The 24319-nt window shown below is 37.0% G+C and overlaps 1 protein-coding gene across 1 annotated transcript; it reads right to left on the reverse strand.

Annotated features, from left to right (window-relative positions):
• Positions 1 to 417: 417 nt before the first annotated feature.
• On the reverse strand, positions 418 to 24157 carry cpsf1 (cleavage and polyadenylation specific factor 1). Its single transcript, XM_048201891.1, is given in 39 exon segments — positions 418 to 716; positions 2347 to 2485; positions 4759 to 4888; positions 5032 to 5187; positions 5285 to 5332; positions 5444 to 5510; positions 5753 to 5929; positions 6014 to 6166; positions 7223 to 7364; positions 7998 to 8082; positions 8170 to 8260; positions 8899 to 9015; positions 9176 to 9328; positions 9530 to 9673; positions 9765 to 9854; positions 9934 to 10140; positions 10470 to 10656; positions 10764 to 10903; positions 11759 to 11887; positions 11890 to 11939; positions 12029 to 12170; positions 12641 to 12754; positions 12868 to 12960; positions 14697 to 14777; positions 16038 to 16112; positions 16264 to 16355; positions 16440 to 16491; positions 19660 to 19791; positions 19899 to 19986; positions 20123 to 20216; positions 20335 to 20445; positions 21047 to 21186; positions 21283 to 21429; positions 22053 to 22204; positions 22297 to 22377; positions 22465 to 22598; positions 22697 to 22724; positions 23350 to 23518; positions 23811 to 24157. Coding segments are annotated over 38 exon segments (4353 nt in total). The 5' UTR covers positions 23494 to 23518; positions 23811 to 24157; the 3' UTR covers positions 418 to 668.
• Positions 24158 to 24319: the final 162 nt, after the last annotated feature.

Genomic DNA, 24319 nt, shown 5'->3' on the forward strand with positions numbered 1-24319 from the left:
TTTTTGTTCGTCGGCCGACTAAGTTTTCTTCCTAAGTGTGTTCCGCACCGTCGGCTGAAGTTGGTCCTCATCTGCTTTTTTTCAGCTGATTCGATATGTTGAATCGCTCAGTCGGGCCATCTGATCATTCTGATTGGCTGTTCAGCTACTGCCACCTGCATGGAAAGGCATTTCTTCTTACGCAGGCGCAGAACGGACGTGCTACTTGGCTGTCGAGTGTCGGTTTGGTATGTCAGGGCAACTTTTGACCCAGACACTGCTGACGTGAGCCAACCCCAAAGTCTGCCACAAGTTCTTCGGTGTCTGCTTGGTGTGTTCCGGGCTTAAGAGAAATTTGCTTAGTTGGACCCTTTTAGTGGTCAAACTATCTGCCGACAGAGAATGACCTGTGTCTGTAGTGAAGAATGACACTGAAAGCATCAAAATATCAGCATGTTTGTCTGTTCTGAATGTCAAGATGCAAAACATGTTCATTTCTTTTTCTTTTTTTACTTACAAAATATTCTATGAAATACAATACCATTTACTGCATTTCCTTTGTCAAAAAACAAACAGTATGACAAATTTTAGTTTTCTGATTTTCTATGAAAACACTGAAATATAAAACAGCGGGCAGAAGGGGAAATCTTCAGGTGACGAAATACATCGAGAGTGAGAGCAGAAGCTCTTCAGAAGTGAGCAGTTACTCTGTCAATCTCCAGAAGATCATCCAAGATCTGAAACAAATACAGAGCAGACAAGCTCAAGAACAGGAAGGATAGAAGCACATGATGAGATTATTGCTGTCACAGATGGTCAGTGCTACTCTTAAGGTAAATTGGTGTAGAATCTGTGTAAAGTATAATTAAACAATTGTTCTGGTTTATATTTATTTATCAAGGACAATGCACAGAAAAACATTAATCTCAAGTAGAGAGAAGATGCTCTGCACCAGATTTAGCTATTAGCTAATTTCCATCTGTAGTCCTTGGGCAGGTCACTAGATAAACAAAAAATCTAACATACACATTATTTCATAAAAACAATACCCTCTAAAATTATCATGAGCACTTCAGTTCACCAATAACGACAACAGTTAATTTCATCAATAAGACTCCCCACTAAAAATGCACAATTTTCAATTCATCGATAACACTAACCACTAAAATGTAGAGTTGACAATAAATAAATCAGTAAATAAAATTACACGTAATTTTTGAATGTGTCTAAAATTGGCAATACTACATTTTAATAATTTACTTAGATATTTAACTTGTTTGTTGAAGGTCAAGGTTGAGTCTAAATACATTCCCAAATACTTGACTTCCTTGACATTATTAATAATTTGCCCTGATATGCTAAGCTGAGGGCCACAAATTTGTTTCTTACTGAAATACATTGTCACTGTTTTTTAGTATTTAGTGTGAGGCATGAGTTTTGTAGCCATTGAGCAATTTTATCAAGTGCTAATGAGAGCTTATCAGCCACTTGTGCTGATATTAATAATTTGTTTCATTTATATAGCGCTTTTCTGGGTACTGAAAGCGCTTTACATATGGATATTTTGATATAATATGGATATTTAATGCTGCCTTCATATGCTACTGAAATTATCGCAAGATTCTTAGTAGGAAACTGGATTTGGAAACTCTGAGATAATTTTTATACTTAAATTTCCAGGTTTGAGTTACTATGGTTAACTAAAACCAGAAAAGAAAAAGGAAAACTATTTTTAGATTAAAACTATTTTAACATATTTAAAAAAAATTCACAACCGTAACTAAAATAAAATAAACAAAAAAATGACTGGCTGTATATTTATAAAATCTGAACACACTAAATTTCAGTCTAAGTTGAAAATGAAAAGCATTTATTTGACTGAATTTCCAGAATCGACAGTCAGCTATCTAGAATTAGCGCTATATTTATATTCAACTCTACTGAATATTGACTACACATTTTCTATAAATTTTGACTTTAAATTTCCCCAAGAAATTTGGGGCAAGAATGAACCTGCTGCCCTCCATAATTCCTATTCTTTCCAACAACAAAACACTTGAATGCAACAAACTCATAATTACGATCATCAGAAGTGGGAAGTAGGACAGTTCTGATAGCAAATGAAGACAGCATTAGTATTGTTTTTTGGCCAGGTTCAGCTGAGTGCTTTGGCTTCTTTTGGAACTATTTTCATTGCCAGAGGGGAAAAAAACTAATAAGCTGATTTTTTTTCTGAAGCAAGGGTTAATTTATATCAAGTTCTTGTAAATATATTCAATATATTTCCAGAACTTGTGTATAATTGTAATTTCCTCTGTCCAGCCCTGAGATAAAGTTTGACAGTAAGTAACTAAGTTCAGCACTCACAATGTCTGCCGTTGTGCCAATCTTCTTGGCCAGTTCACTTCGCTCCATGGTGCTGAGGTACAGGTACTTATTCAGCAGCTCTCCATCCAGAATGTTCTTCACAGCGTTCTGCAACATCCGCCGATCATAGTGCAGCATCCTGAATTTTTAAAAATAGTTTTAATTTAAAAATAGATAGGCAATGCTGAGAGGGTGCAAAGAAGTGCACTATAATATGCAACAGAAATGTCAAATCTGGCCTGGAAATGTCTCTCACTAATTTTTTTGATATCCTCTGCTCTAAAATATTTTTTGCCTTATGTAGAGTAAAATTTGCTCATACATCTGTCCATTGAGGGTCTCATTTGTACAATATTAAATATTTATTAATTAATATTAATTGTTTAAATCTGTTCCAAAGAAAAAGACAATTCCAGAATTGCAAACAAATTCCCTGAGATGCAACTGGAAATCTACACCTATCTCTAAAAACAATGAAAAAGTGGGGTAAAGCAATGACATGCTGGAATGTTGTAGGCAAGGCCTAAAACTTTTTGCCACACCTGCCAAGGGTTAGTGACTTAAAGGGTTAGTTCACCCAAAAATGAAAATTATGTCATTAATGACTCACCCTCATGTCGTTCCAAACCCGTAAGACCTCCGTTCATCTTCGGAACACAGTTTAAGATATTTTAGATTTAGTCCGAGAGCTTTCTGTCCCTCCATTGAAAATGTTTGTACGGTATACTGTCCATGTCCAGAAAGGTAATAAAAACATCATCAAAGTAGTCCATGTGACATCAGTGGGTTAGTTAGAATTTTTTGAAGCATCAAATACATTTTGGTCCAAAAATAACAAAAACTACGACTTTATTCAGCATTGTATTCTCTTCCGGAATCCTTTCCACTGAATTGATTCCATTGAATTGATTTCATTGAATCCTTTCATCTCTCGGTGTTGGTAATGCACTTTTACGTTGCCGTGGTTGTTTTTGGCGATTAGGACATTTTGAAGTATCGAAAATACATTTTGGTCCAAAAATAGCAAAAACTACGACTTTATTCAGCATTGTCTTCTCTTACGGGTCTGTTGTCAATCCGCATTCACGACTCCGCAGTGATGCTGCTGACGTAAGACGCTGCTGACGTGTTATCTGGTGCGACCGAGCTTCGTTTACAAGAAGGGGGCAGTAATGCACCAAAACGCTGGATGCTAACCGCCATAAAACAATAATAATAAAAAGAAGCTTCGTTTACAGTCTGAGGGAGATGCACGCTGTATTCAAGCTATTCTACATTGTTTGTATTTTGGTATTGCTATATTTTTTTAAATGGTGCGTAAGTGTGCATGTTGCGGATGTCCTAATCGCCAAAAACAATCATGGCGATGTAAAAGTGCATTACCAACGCCGACAGATGAAAGGATTCAATGGAATCAATTCAGTGGAAAGGATTCCGGAAGAGAATACAATGCTGAATAAAGTCGTAGTTTTTGTTATTTTTGGACCAAAATGTATTTGATGCTTCAAAAAATTCTAACTAACCCACTGATGTCACATGGACTACTTTGATGATGTTTTTATTACCTTTCTGGACATGGACAGTGCACCGTACATACATTTTCAATGGAGGGACAGAAAGCTCTCGGGACTAAATCTAAAATATCTTAAACTGTGTTCCGAAGATGAACGGAGGTCTTATAGGTTTGGAACGACATGAGGGTGAGTCATTAATGACATCATTTTCATTTTTGGGTGAACTAACCCTTTAAGACAATTTATCGGCCGTAAATATTTTTTGCCAGCCATGAAACAGGTTAATCCTTATTAAAGTTACTAAAGTTATTCAGTCTAGAGCAGTGAGTGATTTTTCTTTGTCTTTTGTTGTTTTGATTGACATTAAAAGCAGCAGGAATATTAGGCTTCTGTCACTTTAGGAGCTAATGCACGGATCAAATTTACTGATACACATGCGTTTTCTTTCGTTCTGTTTATGTTCACTTAAGACGTAACTGACTATGTATACGAGTATATTCGGCAAAATGGACATTTGTGACAATTTTGTTCGAATATGTCTGTTCAAGCTCAAGATGATGTGAAAGAGAGCTCAATTCAGTATCGCGCACTGAGACGCAGATTTCTGGCTAATGAATCGAGTTCCCTTTCACATCTTGTGCTTGAATATTTAAATGGCAAGGGTTAAACTTTCGTGAAGATGCAGCACTGGCCTATAAACTGTCCCAAGCGTCGTTCGTGTTCATTTTCTCAATATTGCATTGTTGGAATTCATAAAAATGTTACCGACCAACATAAAATTGTTACTCAGCAACATTTTTACTCACATTTCACGATTGGCGAGAGTTAATTTTAGGCCCAGGTTATAGGGTTTCTCTGATTTACGTCTCTCTGGACGTCAGCAGAACTAAGTCAGTACCTGAAGGCCTTTGGGTTGAGTCCAGCATGATGTGGCAGCATGGTGGTGAGGGCGTTCTGCAACATCAGTAGTCTGCGATACGTCTTTTCCTGCATGGGCAGAAGCAGGCCAACGCCACCGTCCAACGTAGCTGCACAGACACAGAGAATCACAGTTAGGTTTCTCATGAACTGGTTTAACTAGCTGTAAAGTAACGATGGTTCAATGATCATGTTTCATGAATGTTGGTAGCTAGGGTGCGAAGGTGGAAGAGAAGCTTGTAATAGGACCCACCGAACCAGGTGATGTGTTTGTTGTCCCAGGTGAGTGCCTTCTTGCTGGCCGTGTCCAGAGTGCCGCGGCACGGCATCCTCCAGAAGGCGTTCACGTGAGCGCCCACGTTAAAGTCTGCTCGCCGTAGCAAACGCATGCCCCCAAAACTCTCTTTGGCTAAAGATGGTAGAATGAAGGTCATACATATGATATCAGACACTGGGAAAGAGCAAAGTCTGAAGGTATTGCAGAAAGGATCAAATAAATGACTCACCTTCTGGCAGATACATGTAGACCAACAGGTTTTTGTCTCTGTCTGAAACTAAGCAAGGGTTTAAGAGGTCAAATGAGTGACGCCTACAAGTGTCAAACAATTTTTCAGCATAAAACTAATAAGACAGAAGAAGATTCTAAAAGAAGGTAAGTTACTTACCTAGAAAGCCAAGCTGGTTATTGTCCACCATAAATTCAATGCTATAAACCTCCAGGGGCTTTGCATCCTACGACGAAACAAAAACATGGAACAATGAGACCTGCCAACCTGCCAACACCTCATTTTCAAATGTATGAAAAATAACAGCATGAACATTCTGTTAAACTTACTGTGTATTTCACAAAAGAAACATATTTGTTTGGAATAAGTAAATCATGGCAGAATGTTCATTTTTGGGTGAACTACCTCTTTAAATCCAACTACATCAAAAAAGGAATTGACTGATATTTGACTGCAAACTCATGGTACCCTGCTGACGAGCGAGAGTGTCTTGCTCTCTTCCTGGTAGCGAAGCAGAGAGATGCTCTTCATGACATCAGCAGCGAGGATGAAGTTCTTGATGCTGTACATCTGATGGATATAGAGCTGCGTGTCGATGAAGGCCATGCCAGTCAGATCATTATCCCTCAGGCTCCATAAGAAGATCTGCACAGAGACAACTCCATCATACAGAAGGAACAGAAATAGCATTCTATTTAATGTGACGCAGCACATCTGAAAATGTGGTACCTTCTGTCCAATAGCAGACACCAGGTATCCACTGCAGTGACAGAGAGCCGTAACAGGCCCCTTCTGCTCCTTCTCATACAGCACTTTAAACTTATTCTTGGTGAGGGGCTGACCGGGCTCTGGCACTACCTCAATCACATCCACAATCAGGATCTGTCAGACAGAATGAACCCAGATCAGAAGTTTGATGAAAAGGATTTACAGAAGCAGGTTAAGACTTAAAAGAGACCAAAAGGTAGGGCTGCATGATTTGAAGAAAAAATTTAATTGCATTTTTTCTGATTGCAATTTTCTGTGGGGGACTCCAGGTTTGCTGTGCTTGTTTGCTGTGCTTGTTTTGCACATTATTTTTGTTTTGTTTTTGCGCACAAAAAGTATTCTTGTCGCTTCATAACATTAAGGTTGAACCAATGTAGTCACGTTGACTATTTTAACAATGTCTTTATTACTTTTCTAGACCTTGAATGTGGTAATTTCACTGCTTTCTATGGGGGAAACATATTTGTTTGGAATAAGTAAATCATGGCAGAATGTTCATTTTTGGGTGAACTACCTCTTTAAATCCAACTACATCAAAAAAAAGACACCAAAAGGTAGGGCTGCATGATTTGAAGAAAAAATTTAATTGCATTTTTTCTGATTGCAATTTTCTGTGGGGGACTCCAGGTTTGCTGTGCTTGTTTGTGCTCGCTGTGCTTGTTTGCTGTGCTTGTTTTGCACATTATTTTTGTTTTGTTTTTGCACACAAAAATTATTCTTGTCGCTTCATAACATTAAGGTTGAACCAATGTAGTCACGTTGACTATTTTAACAATGTCTTTATTACTTTTCTAGACCTTGAATGTGGTAATTTCACTGCTTTCTATGGGGGACTAAAAAAACACCTCAGATTTCATCAAAAAATATCTTAATTTGTGTTCTGAAGATGAACGAAGGCCTTACAGGTTTGGAACGACATGAGGGTGAGTAATTAAGAATTTTCATTTTTGGGTGAACCAACCCTTTAAATGTTGTTAGATCTTGTAAATCTAACATGATCAGCAATATTACTTTCTTCATCTTTCAGTTGTGGAGTAAAGTCATGTGCATCAAATGTGCCTGTAAACGAGGTATTTCTTCAATGGAATTTTGTCAATCTATTCCATTAATGTACTACTACTAACTGCACCTGTCAGGAGTGTTTACGGATGTGTGTAAGTGAAGACTCACTCTGCCCCTACAGGTGACCTCCTCTCCCTGCATGAGGCACGTGCCCACTGCCACGTATCCCTTCAGTCCTGATACGGTTTCCTGACTCTTCAGAGCCACCGTCTTCATGCACGTCACATGCTCCCACTCCTCCAGGTCAATGCTGACGAAGACAGTGCAATAATGTTATACAAACAGTTCTGTTTATTTTTTGTGATCGTCATCATTTACTCATGCCATTCCAACCTCATAAGACTTTAGTTTAACTTTGAAACAAAAATGAAGATATTTTTTAATGAAAATTTCTGTCCTTCTAATGAAAGTCCATTCAACCAAAACTTTACGCTTAATAAACAAACATCAAATATAGTAAACTGAAGCTCAATTGTACTTGCTTGATGTATGAAAACCAATGAGGTTTGAGCTTCCGTTAACCATATTTGATTTGCACTTTTTATATGCATTGATTAATGTTTAAATGTGAATAAAAGCCTAAATTAAATCGGTTTATGAGCGATCATGTCTCCTCAGAAGACTTTAATGAAACCACTCTATTCATGTGGATTAGTCTTACAATCTTTATGAACTTTTTGAAGCTTGAAAGTTGTGGTTAACTGGACTTTCAATGAAGGCACATTAATATCTCAGGTTTCAATAAAAATATCTCCATTTGGGTTTCAAAGATGATCTAACCCCTCATGTCATTTCAAACTCATAAGAGTTGAGTAAATGCTGACAGAATTTTTATTTTTTGGGTGAACTATCCCTTTAAGTGAAACATGAAGGTGGTTATCACCGTGTGTTTGGGATGGCCTCCCAGCTGACCGGAGAGATGAGCTGAATGGAGAATTTGTCCTGCTGAGGGTGTATGTACCGCTCATCTGAGAGAACAATCAAACTATTAAGACCCCATTAAATCAGACACATTCACTGTATCCACATACACATCTGAACCAACAGTGTCACACCTCTTTCAATGGTCTCAAACTCTTTCTCTTCTCCAGTCATTCTGGGAATACGAGTGCACTGCTCTTTAACACTGCTGCAAACAGCATACACCTGAAACACACACGATTATGAACACATGAATGCAAACACATAACACTAATTCAATGATGAAAACTATTTTTATTTATGCAAAGAACTTAGTCAATCATAACAAATCTCATTTGCATATGAAATCTTAAAGGTACAGAGGCAAAAACAGCCAGCTTAATTCTAAAGATGCAGTCACAATAGCAAAATTTTGCAGCAAAAAAGGCCCACTGTTCATTGCCAATAGAGTAGTGACGCATAATAATATGCATTCATAGTTCACACAGAAATTACTTTCAAACAAAGCAGCTTTCTGTTAGTCAACACAGCCAATTTTGTGTGACCAACTTGAACATGAGTGAAATATGCAAACTTTTTTACCCAACACGAAATTTCAGATCGCATTGTATTTTTGCCAATACAATGGAAGTCAATGGTCACCAAAAGTGTTTGGTTACCAACATTCTTTAAAATATCTTCTATGTTCCACCAAAGAAAAACATGAGAGTTAGTAAATGATGACAGAATATTTTTTGGGTGAACTGTCCCTTAAAATATCATAGAGTAGTTTAAAGTTAAAAGTTTAAAAATGGCTCAAGAAGAGCTAAATTATGACTACATTCAGTGAACTCCTCATCTACAGCCCACAGCATTTGCATTACCTTGGATTCCACGTGGTACGACACGTAGTGGACGGTACACCTGAGAGGAATCTTGCGGACAGGCCAGGGAGCATCATATGAGAGGTAAGTGGGTAACACACTAATCCTCAGTTCACCCTAGAGGAGCAAATGCACTTCAGTTACACATTTAACCTGTCAAGATCATCTTCCCAAGATATCCAGATACATTGGAGGGTGAATAACACTTTTTCCATTTTGAGAAGTCATTTAACATCCAATACCAAATGCTAATGTGCATTTTAGAGCTTGTTTGTACCTGTTTGTTGAAGTAGAGGAATCCTTTGGGGCAGTTGATATTATGAAAGGGAGAGAAGGACTCAATAGCTCCATCTATTGTCATGGGGTGGAGCCGCATCGCCCCACGAGATGTCACCAACATCCAGTGAGGAGACGGCCCGCAGATAAACACCTGAAAAACAGTGCCCACATATATTTAGTGCTTGTCTTACAAATTTAAGATTGGCTTGAGGGGGACAAAATTGCATAAACTGTTAAAATCGGTGTCAATGACTTATATGCCAGCTCTGATAACTTGCCAGCAGTTTTGTTATTGTTAACAAATCTATTGAAAATAATTTAAAATTTTAAACCAAGTCTAAGACAGACGTACCCCTGCGTATCCTGAGATGTCCTGGAAGTATCTGAATCTGGCCACACGACCCTTGACCCCCAGAGTCTCCTCTCCCTGTCCCTCAGGCTTCTTGTCCTTTCTAATTTTGGACTTCTTCTCTCTGAAGTTAATATTATGAGGCATCTGACAGGAATAAAACAACACCATCAGTCATCATACTTTACACATCATTAGAGTAAATGTCCTGAGGAGAGTATTTAGTGTTGGCTTGTACCTTCTTAAAGCGCACTTTCAGGTTGCACTGAGCTTGCTGCTGGTCGTATGGAAAGGCCTCATAAATGAGAAGCTCTTGATCAACATGTGCCTGTTAGAATTTAATTGATAAATTAAATAAAATTAAACTTCAACTCCTCCAGAAGAGCAGATTCATGTGATAAACTTACCAGCAGGTAAGGACGGCTGTGGCTGTAGCCTAAAGACACAAGAGCAACTTCTTTGACCAATGGGATTTCTCCCTGTCTTGTCACTTCCTCCTTTTTAAGCTCCCCTTGAGTAGCCGATTGGCTAGCAGAGCTGTCAACCAAAACACGCTGACCAACAGGGAAATTTTTCACCAGGAAAACCAAGCGCCAGTCAGGAAGCTGGTAGATCTGATTAAGAAATGACAAAGGAATTTTAACAACTGATAATAAGAACAAAAAACAGATTTTATGTTTTGTGCTATATGGAAGCTTATACCATGAAATAGCCTCTAATGACTAGGTTGACTTTTCATTTTTGTATTTTTGGGTAAGTTTTAGAGTCATAAAAAAGGACATTTTAATATTTAATAATCAATATGAAATAATAAAAAAAGTAAAAAAAATACTTCTATTTCAATATTCAATATTACAAAACATTATTTTTTACCATGAATACAACCTAAATCAATACAGCTCTTTCGAGGAAACCTCTGTAAATTAGTGTGTATGTTCGTTACCTCCATGACTCCATTCTCTCTGACCAGCAGGCACCAGTGTGATGGATCCTGTCTGCTCTGGCCGCCCTCTCTTCCTGTCTGAGTTGAGTTCACTCCTGCAGAACCACGGCTGGACTCTTCTTTATTAGGGCTGGTCAGAGAGTTCGACTCCCCATAAAGCATCTCCTCCTCATCATCCACCGCATTACTGACAGAGAACATGAGGGAAAGAAAGTAAAGTAAGAGTAATTTTAGACAAAAGTCACATGACTGGAAATAAGAGCATTTTTAAAAAAAAAATGAGTGAGTGGATACCTGATGTCCTGGATAATGGTCTCTGTCTCTGATTGGGTTCTGATGACAGTTTCCTCTTTGGCCAGGAAGTTGACCTTGTTCTCAGTGGTAAACATGCCACTGACGTCACGATATGCACATAACGTAATAACACGTGATTGCTGGAAAAAAAAAAGAGAATTGGTCGAATTGAGAAGACTTTAAAAAGTATTCAACAATGAAAAATAACTATTTCAGTAAAGAGAAACTGATTTGATTAATAGTAATTACACTACATTACTAAATGTGTGTCATTTTAATTTTTAATTGTTACTGCCACAAATTAAAAAATAATCTTCTGCCCTATATATAGACATCATTTTCTTTATTTGCTTTAGATTTAGAGGTAAAATACAGTTTTTCACAAATTTTTCCATGAGATTAATACACTAATTTTTCCATAATATTTTAAACACATGCATAAAATACACTACCGTTCAAAAGTCTGGGGACAGTACAATTTTTTTTTTTGAAGAAATGAATACTTTCATTCAGCAAATATGCATTAAATTGATTAAAAGTGATGGTAAAGACAATTATAATGTTATTAAAAAAATCTATTTCAAAAAATGCAGTTCATTTGAACTTCTTATTCATTATAATTCTGCAAAAAAAAAAAATAATCATCTAAGTTTCCACAAAAATAAAACTGTTTTCAACACTGATAATAAAAAAATGTTTCTTGAGCAGCAAATCAGCATATTAGAATGATTTCCAAAGGATCATGTGATACTGAAGACCACTGAAGTAATGGCAGCTGAAAATTCAGCCTTGTCATCAAATTTTAAAATATATTTAAATAGAAAACAGTTATTTAAAACTGTAATAATATTTCACAATATTATTTAACTGTATTTTTTATCAAATAAATGCATCACTTTGGAGAGTACAAGAGACATATTTCAAAAACATTTTAAAAGTCTTAGTCTTGCCCAAACATTCGAACGGTAGTTTATAAGATGTCTACATGGTCTGACCGTGTGGATTTGTGGTTTCTGCAGTGCCAGGCGGTGACTCTTCCCCATGTACGAGTCACTCTTCAACACAAACATGGTGACCACTCCCTCTGCTGTCATGATGACCACGTAAGGATCAGCCACAGCGCACAGTGCACTATGGGAGAGCCCAGGTCCACAGGTATAAAGTGGAGCTGTGTCACTAAGTGCAAAGAGAAAAAGAGACCAGATGAAACACAGGCCATTCCTTATTTTGCTCATAGTTAGAAATACACTGATATGTTCCCTTACCTCCCTCTAGCAGTCTGATGCCCATAGGAGACACCTGGATGATATATTTATTGTCTCCGATGTTGCCCGCATACACAGTGGGACCCTGTGTGGCGAAACCACTAGTGTCCAGCTCCATAATCTCCTGACCAGTCTGTAGGATCTGAACACACAGAGAGCAAGAACAATGAAACACTGTAAAGCGGGGTTACGTTGGCAAAATTATGGCGAGATTTTACAGGCAAGTGAATGCAAGCATTATGATTGGCTGAAGAGTATCCAATGAGCATGAAGCACATATGAGATTAGTGATGGGAATATCTGTCTGCATGGAATGAATGACATACTAGCATACTGCTTACTACATATTAAATAGTATATTGAAAATAACTCTTGGCAGTCCAATAAAAAAATAGTCAATGAGAGGTTAAAAATTGTGGCTGATTACTTTCAGTTCCTTATTAAGGGAAGGTCAAGTCAAGTGCATTGTATTGTGGGTTACAATACTGCAGTGTGCTCTATTCTGTGCCCAATACAGTAAATTTGCATACTGTGCACTGCACAGTATATACTGCATACAGTCATAACAGTAAGAGTATTATGGTTGTATGTTAGAATATAATCTGTGAATACCATGGTGGAGTCTTCTCTACTAAGGATGAGGAAGCCGTGTTTGTTCTTGTCATCCTCCACTGTGGGCTCATGCTTCTCCTCCTCAGGACCCTCACTATCGCCCTCTGCCGGAGACTATAGACATAGGGAGTTTCAAAGTAAAGCAGTTGCAATAAAACATCTAAACAAGGCTATTGTGTGTGATTTATCAAATAGAAGAAAAGTGACAGGGGGCTGTAACAAATCACCTTTTCAGGTTTCTCCTCACAGTATATGACTGTCCACATGTCATGGCATCCAGGAAGTTCAAACGTTGTGACCACCTGTGGTCTGATGCTTTTCTATAGACCAGCAAAATATATTACAAATTTAATATAATAAAGTAATAATGGATGGCCTATATGCACTTTTCAATTGCCAGTGGCCAATATATTGTCAACATATACAGTATGTGAGGCCTATAATGCCAAAACTGCAAAAAGTGCTTTTCTTATTCAGTATTTTTCTTGTTTTGCAGTACAAATAAATAAACACCCTTAAATCAAGAGATATTTATTTGAAATGCAAAATGACATAAGATAAGAATACATTAGATGCATTTCTCTGAAAACAAGACTTCTTGTCCTACATCTTACGTTACATTTTCCAAACTGTCTCTTGATTTAAGAATATTTAGATTTTTGTTCAAGACAAAAATCCTATTTAAGAAAATTACTTTTTGCAGTGAAAGTATTTAGGCTAATAAAATGTAATTACAGCAAATGAGATGTACACATATACAATACAATTAAAGAAACATTTACCTGAAATTTACTAAAAATACTTAAAAACATAAATCATTATCCATTGACTCTGCTGTTGGTAGATATGAGAACTGGCAAAATGGAAAGTTAACGCTTCTGTTAATCAGTCAAGCATCAAACATGATTATTGGCCAATGTTAATCATTTCAAAATTGCAAATTATTAGCCGATTTATGTCTAGCACTAGTAATAAAACTAAGCATTTCGTTTAAATGTTACAAACACAAACATTTCACCACAATAAACATAAGCCTTATCCAATCATCCACATGATAAAAACAATAAGATTCATCATAATAAGCTTGGGGTGTCAATCCCAATAAACTTTTATAAAAAAAAAAGATAGGGCAATATCTAACATACGTAAAACATCACATCAAACTGAAGTAATAACTCAATTGTATCACTCAACTTCTCAAATCTGCTTCATCAGTCATGCTGAAAACTTGCATGACAAAAATGCAGTTGTTCTTCATTCACACCAGAATCATTTGCTGATGTGATCTAATTTCTGTGTGAATGAAAACCTTGTGAACTCTTTACTTGATCTGTGCCTGTACAGCAAGCAGATTCAGGCCATGTTCACACCTGATACTAACATCTGTCTTGTGTGAACAAAACTGGTCAGTTGAGACAGATCACCATTCTTCAGTTTTTATATGCATCTCCTGAGACTTGCCATCAGATTTTGAAGGATGGGTCTCTACCCTACCAGACAAAAGTTTGGGCACAACTTTTCATTCTTTATTACCGTTTTCCACGTTTAAAGAATAACAGTAAAGTCGTTAAAACTATTAAACATAAATGGAATTATCAGAAATTATGCAGTGACCAAAACTACTGTATATTTTTTTCTTCGTCAAAGTCGTTTTTTTAAGACATTTGAGATCAAACCACCTGAGATTCATGTTAATACCAGGTGTAAATGGGGCCTCATAATGAACACATTTGCACTTAGACAAATAACACTAGTTTCATGCATCCTGTGTGAAATGCATGAGCGGTGCATCAGCAGTGTGCCTCTGCTGTATCTCGGGTGTTTTAAAGGCCTCTCCAACCATCTCTGAGGCAGCCCTGGTAAAGCCCAGACGTCACTGTAGCACCCGCACCAACCTGCGGCAGATGAGCCTCACCGCCGCAGGACAGAGTGCTGTGCATTTCTGCTTCAAACAGATCCAGCTGCAGTGCATGCGCATGCAATTGAATGCAATTGCCGTCCACAATTACAAGAACAGAAGGTACACAGGTGGCAGTGTCGGCAGTGATAGTCATACCTGCAGTACAGAAAGAGCTCCATTCTTGCCGTATCCTGAGCACACCACCACCTCCAGATCCGGCTCTGGGTTATTTTGAAACTGATGGAAGAATTGATATTGCATCACAATTAATTAAAAAAAAAAAAACATTTTTTCCCAACCTAACTGTTAAATGGAACTAATAATGTTTGAGACTAAATATGTCTCACTTTTCATGCTGCGCTCTGTCAAACGATTTGCATTTTAGCACTTCCGGTTCCATCATCCTGAAGTCAATGGGTTTTTTGAATGGGTTTTTAGTTAAATGCCTAATTTGTACACACACAGTTCAGTACTTTACGGGTGTGACAGCCACATTCTACAACCGAATTAACTCTAGAAAAATGCAGGTAGTGACAACAGCATTTACAAACAATCAACACAGTGTGTACAGAACCGAACTGAACAAATAGTTGTTAATGCCATATTTAAAGGTGGAACAGGTAATTCTCTACAGAAACATTTTTTGTTATAATGATGAAAGTCTCATTTTATCCTGATAGCTATCTCTATGTTAAACGGTCTAAATGTATTTTTATAAGTATATATCATCTGTGGAAGGCGTAGGACCATAAAATGTTCATCCAATCATTATATTCCGTCCGAATGAAATAATATAATGTCCTACCTGCATGTCAATGTATGTTTTTACATAGCCTCGCACACCCTGTTTGCACAGACATCATACGTCATCAGTCCGTTTCAAACTACGCATAGTTTTTGTAGACAGACATTAGTCACGGAGCACAGCAAACAAACAACAGCCACTTTTTACAGTTCCTACCGCATCAAAACAATGCACTTGCTCACGCCATAACAGCCGTAATTAGGAGAGTGTGCTGAGGCAAGTTGGAGCTAAACTCTGCAGGACAGTGGCCCTCCAGGACCGAGTTTGGAGTTTGGACACCCCTGATTTAGGGGATTCACTCCTGTATTTAAATGCGGTTGTCACTCCTGAAACTTTACAGTGTGTACGTGGTCAAAGAGTTGTCATACTTAATGGTGACGCTGAAGTAATGCAACCGTGGTGTAGTTTGTTTAGTAGTTTTGACCTACATTTAGCTTTTTACAACTGGTGACTGAATTTAAGCTTCAAAATCCATAAAAGTTGCGTTCAGCCAATTCAAGATTATCATGATAAAACGTGTAAGAATCATAAAATTTACTTGGTTGTCATTTGGATTATTTTCTGCAATAATCCAAATGACAATGGAAAAATCCTATTGGGATTTTGTCAAGGGAACCAGGGTGATGCAAACATGGGTTAACTTACAAAAATACGTCACCACTGCAGCGCAATACAGAGAAAATAAAAGGTACCTCTTCAGACAGGAAGGCAGGTTCTCCCATGGAGGCGCTGGCACAAGGTCCAATGTTTAGTATGCTGTCACAAACCTGGACATAAACATCAGATGAGCCATCAAATCTAGTTCAATACATGCATTTCGTACAGGCAACAACATTTGAAATGTACATATGTGGTATTCACAGTCCTTAATTTTGTAATTGAAATGTGTTATTGAGATAAGATTAGATAGATCCTCACCTCAAATGAGTATGTAGCCAACTGAGTGCCTGACTGAGCCTCACTCCCGTACACCTCAATTTCATCAAGCTCATCAGGTAGATTCGCCTTACCTGAACACAGCAACTCACACATATATACAAAACACACCAACACAAATATCTGTCCATGTACAACAGTGTGATTAGTTACACTACCTGCCCAGTTGGCCACGGAATCCACACGCTTTTTTTTATTTGGAGGCTCTTCCTGGAAGATAGAGGCATTTAATATGAGAAAGAAGCTTCAGATCCTTTTTTACAAAAGATTTGATATGCTTAAAGGGAACATTTCATGAAAAAAATATTGTGACAGACAAAACTATTCTTTGGCTGGATCTCAGCTTTAGGAAAGAGTGTCTAAAGGTTGTTTTAACAAGATATTTCTCATTTTGGTGAAATCTTTTATGTGACTGGCAAAACCGGTAGTGTATGATAACAACTGCAGTGATGGGTAACTTACTGCTGCAGCATATATGCATTCATTCCTTTAAGAAAAAGAAGCACTTAACTGTACTCAATGTGTACTTCTAAATGAACTGCAACAGTATATTTTATATTGAAAATAAATCTGCATTGTTTATCCTTTTGATCTTTCATTAAAAAAATTCACAAAATTCTAACCTTTCATTGAAGGAAAACAGTTGAAAGTGGGGGGAAAATCACATTATGAAATAAATGTTTTTCTCCAATACAAGTTGGCCACAATTATTGGCACCCCTAGTAAGTCTTATGAGTAAAATATCTCTGAAGTATATTCCCATTCATATTTACATTTTTTAGCACACCAGGGCGATCAAATTGTCCAGCCATGACTTCCTGTTCCACAGGAGTATAAACATGAGGAAACACAAAGGCCAAATTCCCGTAATCATTCATCACAATGAGAAAAACCAAAGAATATAGTTTCTGATGTGCAGCAAAAGATTGTTGAGCTACGCACAAAATAGAAAGTGGCTGTAAGAAAATAGCTAAAGCATTGAAAATCCCCATTTCCACTATCATGGCAATAATTAAGAAGTTCCAATTAACTAGAGATGTTACAAATCTGCCTGGAAGAGGACGTGTCTAAATCGCCCTAATGCGCGGTGAGGAGGAAAGTTTGAGTGGCCAAAGACTCTCCAAGGATCACAGCTGAAGAACTGCAGAGATTAGTTGAGTCTTGAGTCTCAGAAAGCCTAAAAAGAATGATCAAACAGCACCTACATCCCCACAAGTTGTTCGGGAGGATTTCAAGAAAAATCCTCTGCTCTCATCCAGAATCAATCTCCAGCATATTCAGTTGTCAGACAAGACTGGAACTTCAAACTGGACCGGCTTCTATGGTCAGATGAAACTAAAAAAAGAGCTTTTTGGCAGCAAACCCACCAGATGGGTTTGGTGCACACATGGATAAAAAGTACCCCATGCCCATGGTTAAATATGCTGCTGGATCTTTAATGTTGTGGGCCTATTTTTCTGCTGGAGGTCCTGGATATCTTGTTCAGATTCATGGTATCATGGATTCTATCAAATACCAAAGATAAAAATTCTAGCTTCTGCTAGAAATCCAATAAAGGGCAGTGGTTGGATCTTCCATCAGGACAATGATCCAAAACAAACATCAAATCCAACACAAAAATGGGTCACTGAGCACAAAATGAAGCTTCTGACATGGCCATCTCAGTCCCCTGACCTGAACCCTAAAGAAAATGAGTGAAGTGAACTGAAGAGAAGAAGCACCACCATGGAGCTGGAAATCTGAAGGATCTGGAGAGTTTCTGCATGAAGGAATGATCTCTGATCTCTTGTCAGGTGTTCTCCAAACTCATCAGGCATTATAGGTGAAGACTCAAGGCTGTTATCTTGGGAAAAGGAGGTTGCAAAAAGTTTTGAATAAAAGGGTGCCAATAATTGTGGCCAACGTGTTTTGGAGAAAAAGAAAAAAAATGTATTTCATAATGTGACTTTCCCCCCACTTTCAATTATTTTCCTTAAATGAAAGGTTCAAATTTTGTGAATTTTTTGAACGAAAGATCAAAAGGATAAACAATGCAGATTTATTTTCACAGCTGCTTTTGCTCATAATTACTAAGGGTGCCAATAATTGTGTGTGTATATATATATATGCAGATAATATAATGTTAATGAAATAAAAGGCCACTTAAATGTACTTAGAGAACACACTTTCATGACTGTTTCACTTTTCATGACTGTTTCAAGTGCACTTTCTAATAATGTAAAATTAAAAGTTGTTTTAAAGTACATTTTAAATCATTATGTCTTAATCTTATGTTATGCTTTATTGAAATGTACACTTGTTTTGATGTTGACTAACATACTAAAGCTCATGTAAAGTACTTGATTATAATTTAACTGTTCTGTGTTATTCAATAAAATTTTATTTAAAGTTAATATACTTTAAATGTAGTAAATTGTTATTACAAATGTGTAATTACAAATATATTTAAATATATTTTAGTTTACCATAACTGCTTATCAGTGCATTTGGCAGCACACTTTAACCATATTTCAAAAAGACAATAGAAGTAATTTTGAAATTACATATAAAGATGCAAGTCCAACTTCAGTAGGTCAAAAACACTGTAAAGTTCAGCTAATTGCATTTAATATAAATTTAAACTAATACCTTTTCATTTAATTGCAATTGACATCAGATTACTTGTCAAATCTAGTTCAATTAACAATTAACATGCAATTAAGTGTGCGAATTTATTTTGCACTTAAGTAAATTCTTTAAAAGTTTTCTTCACTGGCATTCGATCTGTCTTTTACAACAAACTTCTACTAGCTCAAGACAATGGAGAGAATTTGGCTGGAAGAACTTGGTGAGATACTTTATTATTACACCCCACATTAAAAGTATACAATTAAAAATCCCCCAACAGTGTTTTAGAGTCTGCGGGGATGTCAATGTCAATCATTCCCATGTATTTTGGACATGTACAAAAATTTGCCTCTACTGGGAATCTATTGTAACAGAAATGGAGAAAATGTTGGGTTACAAAATACCGAATGATCCAGACTGTATTTAGGCCTGTTAACTAAAGATGTTATTAGAGGGGAAGACATTTACCTATTCAAAGTGATGCTGATAACAAGTAAGAAAGTTATAACAAGGAATTGGTTGAAAAGTGAGCCTTTGAGTCTGGACCATTGGAGGAATATCATGGAGGAATATCATGGAGGAAATCTTTGCAATGGAAAAAATGACTCATGACCTGAGATTGGAAGCACATAAATGTAAACTACGATGGTGGGAATGAAACAAATGGGAGATTTCTATGTGTAGTACCCTAACAGTTGTTATTTTGTTCATTGTGAAAATTAAAAAAATGCAAAAAAAAAAAGTTTTCACCACAAGAGTTCACACACACACCTGTTTCTCTTTCTCCTCATTCTCTTTGCCTTCTTCCATTGGTGTTTCCTGAAGTTTCTCAGTGTACCTGAGCAGCAGTGAGTTGCCCAGACGAGAGCCCAAGAACAGATAACCTGGCTCCATTGTCATCATCTGAGAGGAGAGAGATGAAGGGAGCGTGTGAGTGTCTGTGAGCAAGCACAGAGGACTGAAGACTGTGCAGTATATTTTGAGTGGATTTGACACAGCTAAACACTCACACAGGTGGCCAGGACGCTGGCGGCAGCCTTATCAAAGTGGAACGCCCGCACACTCCTCATGCCATCTGTGATGAGCGTCAACACGTAACTGCACAGACAACAAGACACTCAGTCCAGAAACACATGGACAAAACTCTGATACAAATGACCAGTTTACACCAATCCAGTTTGTATGTGACATAAAACATGGGTGATATTATGGTCATAAAAACAAAAGATCTCACATTTCTCCTCCTTTGAGTGAGATGACCATCTTATCAGAGGTAATGAAGGATGCTTGAGAACAATCCAGTGTGATCTTCACTTCCTCCTGTGACCCTGAAGAGCAAAAAAAGATTGAATGGAAATATCAAAGTGAATAAAAATCATCTATTAGTGATCATAAATTTGACTGTGAGGACTGTATTTTCGGGCAAAGGGTCCCAGAAGAACTTACGCAAGGGGAAAGCTGTGGTGCCATTGGTCTGACTGTTGAGTGACACTCCAAACGGAGGAACACTCTGGTTTAGATAGAGCAAAGAATTCACCGCGAACACCACAACTCCACCTGAAGAAAAAACACAACATTATCATGCAAAGAGCTTCACGAGTTGGATGCTGGGATGTTTTGAAGCAGTATTGAAGCAGTTTTCATGTACATTGGACACTTGACTGACTGCTCTTTCTTCATTTTTTGGTAAAAAAAAAAAAAAAAAAAAAAAATCACTTAACTGATACATGTCTACAAAACTAATATCAAGCATTTAAGTAGGATCATTTCAATCAGAAGGTCTTAAGATTAAGAGAAGCATTAAAGTTGCCAAAAGATTAAAATATTTTTTGCAAAAAATAAAACTAGGGCTCAAATACTGTTGTGGACAATGAGGACCCAGGGCATCTGCAGGGTTTTTAAAATCAAATTTAAGGCTTTTTAAGACCTCCACAAATAATATTAATACCATATGGGTGGGATAGAGACCTCTTGAAATGATAATTAAGACTTTTCAAATGCCATTTAGGATTTTTAAGACTTTTTATTGCTTTAAATCTGATACAACTGATATTAAGACTTTTTAAGGACCCATGGTGACATAAAACCAGAGATCAATGTCTATATGATGCTCTTGCAGGTGCAGTAACAGTAGATGTGAATATGGATGATATTTTACCAATGGGTTTGGGAACAGCCATGACCTGAGTGCAGTCAAAGGGCAGGTTACTCAGTGACCAAATGACAGGATGAACCTTCTGCATGATGTTTAGAGAGATTGCCACGATACTGCACGTGTCCTGACGCACTGCTACACGCCTAAACACAACAAACAACACATCTGTTTATCAGCATGCCTTAATAAAACACAAAGTGTCATGCTAAAGACTGAGATATTCAGATAAACAGTCATACCCTGGCCACGTCTGATTGGGCTCAAACAGAATAAGCAGTGTGGGCTCATAGTAACCATGAAGAAACTTCATATCGATGATGTTTAGGAGCTTCTCATCCAGTTCACGAACATCAATTATGTAACTGGGTAGAAAACTCGATTTCTGACTGAAAGAAGAGAAACATTTGAATTGAGATCATGCTGCAAAAAATGACTAGTTTACTTGTAATAGAGTCTGAAAGATACACTACTGTTCAACAGTTTGGGCTCTTTTTTGAAAGAAATGAACATCTTTATTCCAACAAAGATGCATTAAATAGATCAAAAGTGACAGTAAAGACATTTATATTGTTACAAAAGAACCAAGAAATGTTCTTTTGTTCTTTTGAACTTTCTATTCCTCAAAGAATCCTGAAAAGAATCAGGGTTTCCACAAAATTATTAAGCAGCACAACTGTTTTTAACATTGATAATAATAAGAATGTTTCTTGAGCAGTAAATCATCATATTACAATGATTTCTGAAGGATCATGTGACATTGAAGACTGGAGTAATAATGCTGAAAATTCAGCATTGCCATCACAGCAATACATTGCATTTTAACAATACATTAAAGCAGAAAACAATTATTTGAAGTTGTTATAATATTTTACAATATTACTGATTTACTGTATTTTTGATCAGGTAAATGCAACTTCATACAATAACATAAAAAAACATAGGAAATTTTTGAACAGAAGTGTAATCATTTTACAATGTGTGTAAATATCTAGAAAATATTTGTTCATACCCCTCTCCCACAATCCCTTCTTGTTCATCGGTCAGCGTGTCCTTCCTAAAGGGCAGAACCACCAGGCAGGTGCCGTACACCAGCATGACGGCGCAGCGGTTCTCTGGGTCCACTCGCACCATGGGAATGTGCACATTCTGAACAAACCCATCCTAAAATGATTCAAACATACAGCACAGATTAATCAAAACATATATCTACACAAAACAGCAGTTCAACACATCCTCATGAACGCAGTACACACTCTCAACTCGGGTTCCTCAAAATAGTGCAGTGACAGAGTCTTGAGATCATGAGTTCCTGGATCATACTCCACAATTGAGAGCTGGAAGGGGGGAAAAAACACGCAAACATTAGCTTGACTTACTATTTAAACTGTTTCACTTTTTAGCTTTGATGTAGTCAAATGTACCTTGGCATCTTTGAAACTTAGAAGCAAGGCATCTCTGTTGGTGCCCACGAGCTTAACGCTGGCCATGGACATCACATTTCCGAAGAGAGAGAAAGACGCCACCTGCTCCAGTTTCTCTTTACGGCTCTTGGCATCTGTAAGGTTTTATTATTATTGAACATAATAATAATAATAAAATTAATCTTAATCTACAGAATACTTGATTATGGCTAATGAAAATTAAAAGACCTACCTGATGACTTTTCTGATTTGGAAGTGCTCTAGAATGAAATTAGAACAAATGATTAATGACTCATATACTGTAAACCAAAGCAAACCAAATGAAACGTTATTTATATTACAGTAAAATCACATACACACACTTCAGGTTTAAAATGATAAAATCAAATATTTTTATGTTTTTGAAAGGTCTCTTATGCTCACCAAGGCTACATTTATTTTGTCATAAATACAGCAAAGACTTTGTGAAATATAATTACAATATTTTTGTTAATATTAATATTTTTGTGAAAACTGTGATACATGTTTTTTCATGATTTAATGATGAATACAAAGTTCAAAAGAACAGCATTTATTAGAAATAGAAATCTTTTGTAACATAAATGTATTTACTGTCACTTTTGAATGGTATGATTTCCACAAAAAAAAAAAAAAATTAAATAAACCAAACACGACCTTGATGAACATAATAGACTTCTTTCAAAAACACACACACACATACATACACATACATAGATTGTCGTTCCTCTGCTTGGATGCATATGTGAACTGACTTCATACATTCACTTATCCACTTAAATGACAGCTGTTGTGTCTAAATATCTCCATACATTTCATTTCACAGTTTTACTTAAGCAGAGACATCAAAACACTCTCCATCCTCACCTCCACATCATAAATGATCCTGTAGACATACAGCTGAGATGTCCCTGCCACCACCAGGTTTTTCTCTTGGCTGGAAATGAAGTTACAGTACACGGCAAACTCCACAGCAGTGGGCGGATGAGCCTGACGGTAAACTGCATACATGATGAAGAGCAGCTCCTCTCAGCACCTTACGAAGAAAACACAGTGTGAATACTAGTGTTTCATACTGATGCTGTTGGCTTCATCTGACTCTTTACAAACTGCACAGCGGGACTTTATATCCTCTGACTAACACACAACCGATAATGCGCTAAACACACATTTGCTGATTTCTTGCATCGATTTATTGATTTCTACGCACATTTTAAAGTTTTATTGACATTTTTTGCATCTCAAGCCTATCCTGCTAATATGCTAGCTAGCTGTGTTTGATCATAATAAACATGATTTGTAGATACGCAAAATAAACTGTAACATACCAGCGAATTATTATGCAAATTCCCAAATGAGCCCTTTGACCACTGGGTCTCATGAATATAGATATTTAATACTGAACTCAGCACATTATCAGCACACTGGACAGCACTTTTTCATTCATTACACATCCCAGAACGACTCGCGCCAGCAGTGCGGCGCTGAAATGTGTCCGACATGCGCAATGTGCGCAAAATGAGTTCCTGCCACTACGAGGAATTATGCGCATTTTCAGATAGATAGATAGATAGATAGATAGATAGATACCCAGGTGAAAAAAAATACTATAGTTATTTATAGTAAATACTAGTGTTTTTAAACCATACTATGGTAAATTACTTGAATTAATTTGTTGTGGTAATTCTATAGTTGCTGTGGTAATATAACAACTATAGTTATATAAACAAATTACATTACCCAATACTGTACTGTTTTCTTTAATCTATAGGGTATATTACACTACAATACACTTCCGTTTACTGTAGTAAAAAGTATACTACAGTATTTATTACAG

Source organism: Megalobrama amblycephala, linkage group LG9, assembly GCF_018812025.1.
Source record: "Megalobrama amblycephala isolate DHTTF-2021 linkage group LG9, ASM1881202v1, whole genome shotgun sequence".
Classification (NCBI taxonomy): Eukaryota; Metazoa; Chordata; class Actinopteri; order Cypriniformes; family Xenocyprididae; genus Megalobrama; species Megalobrama amblycephala.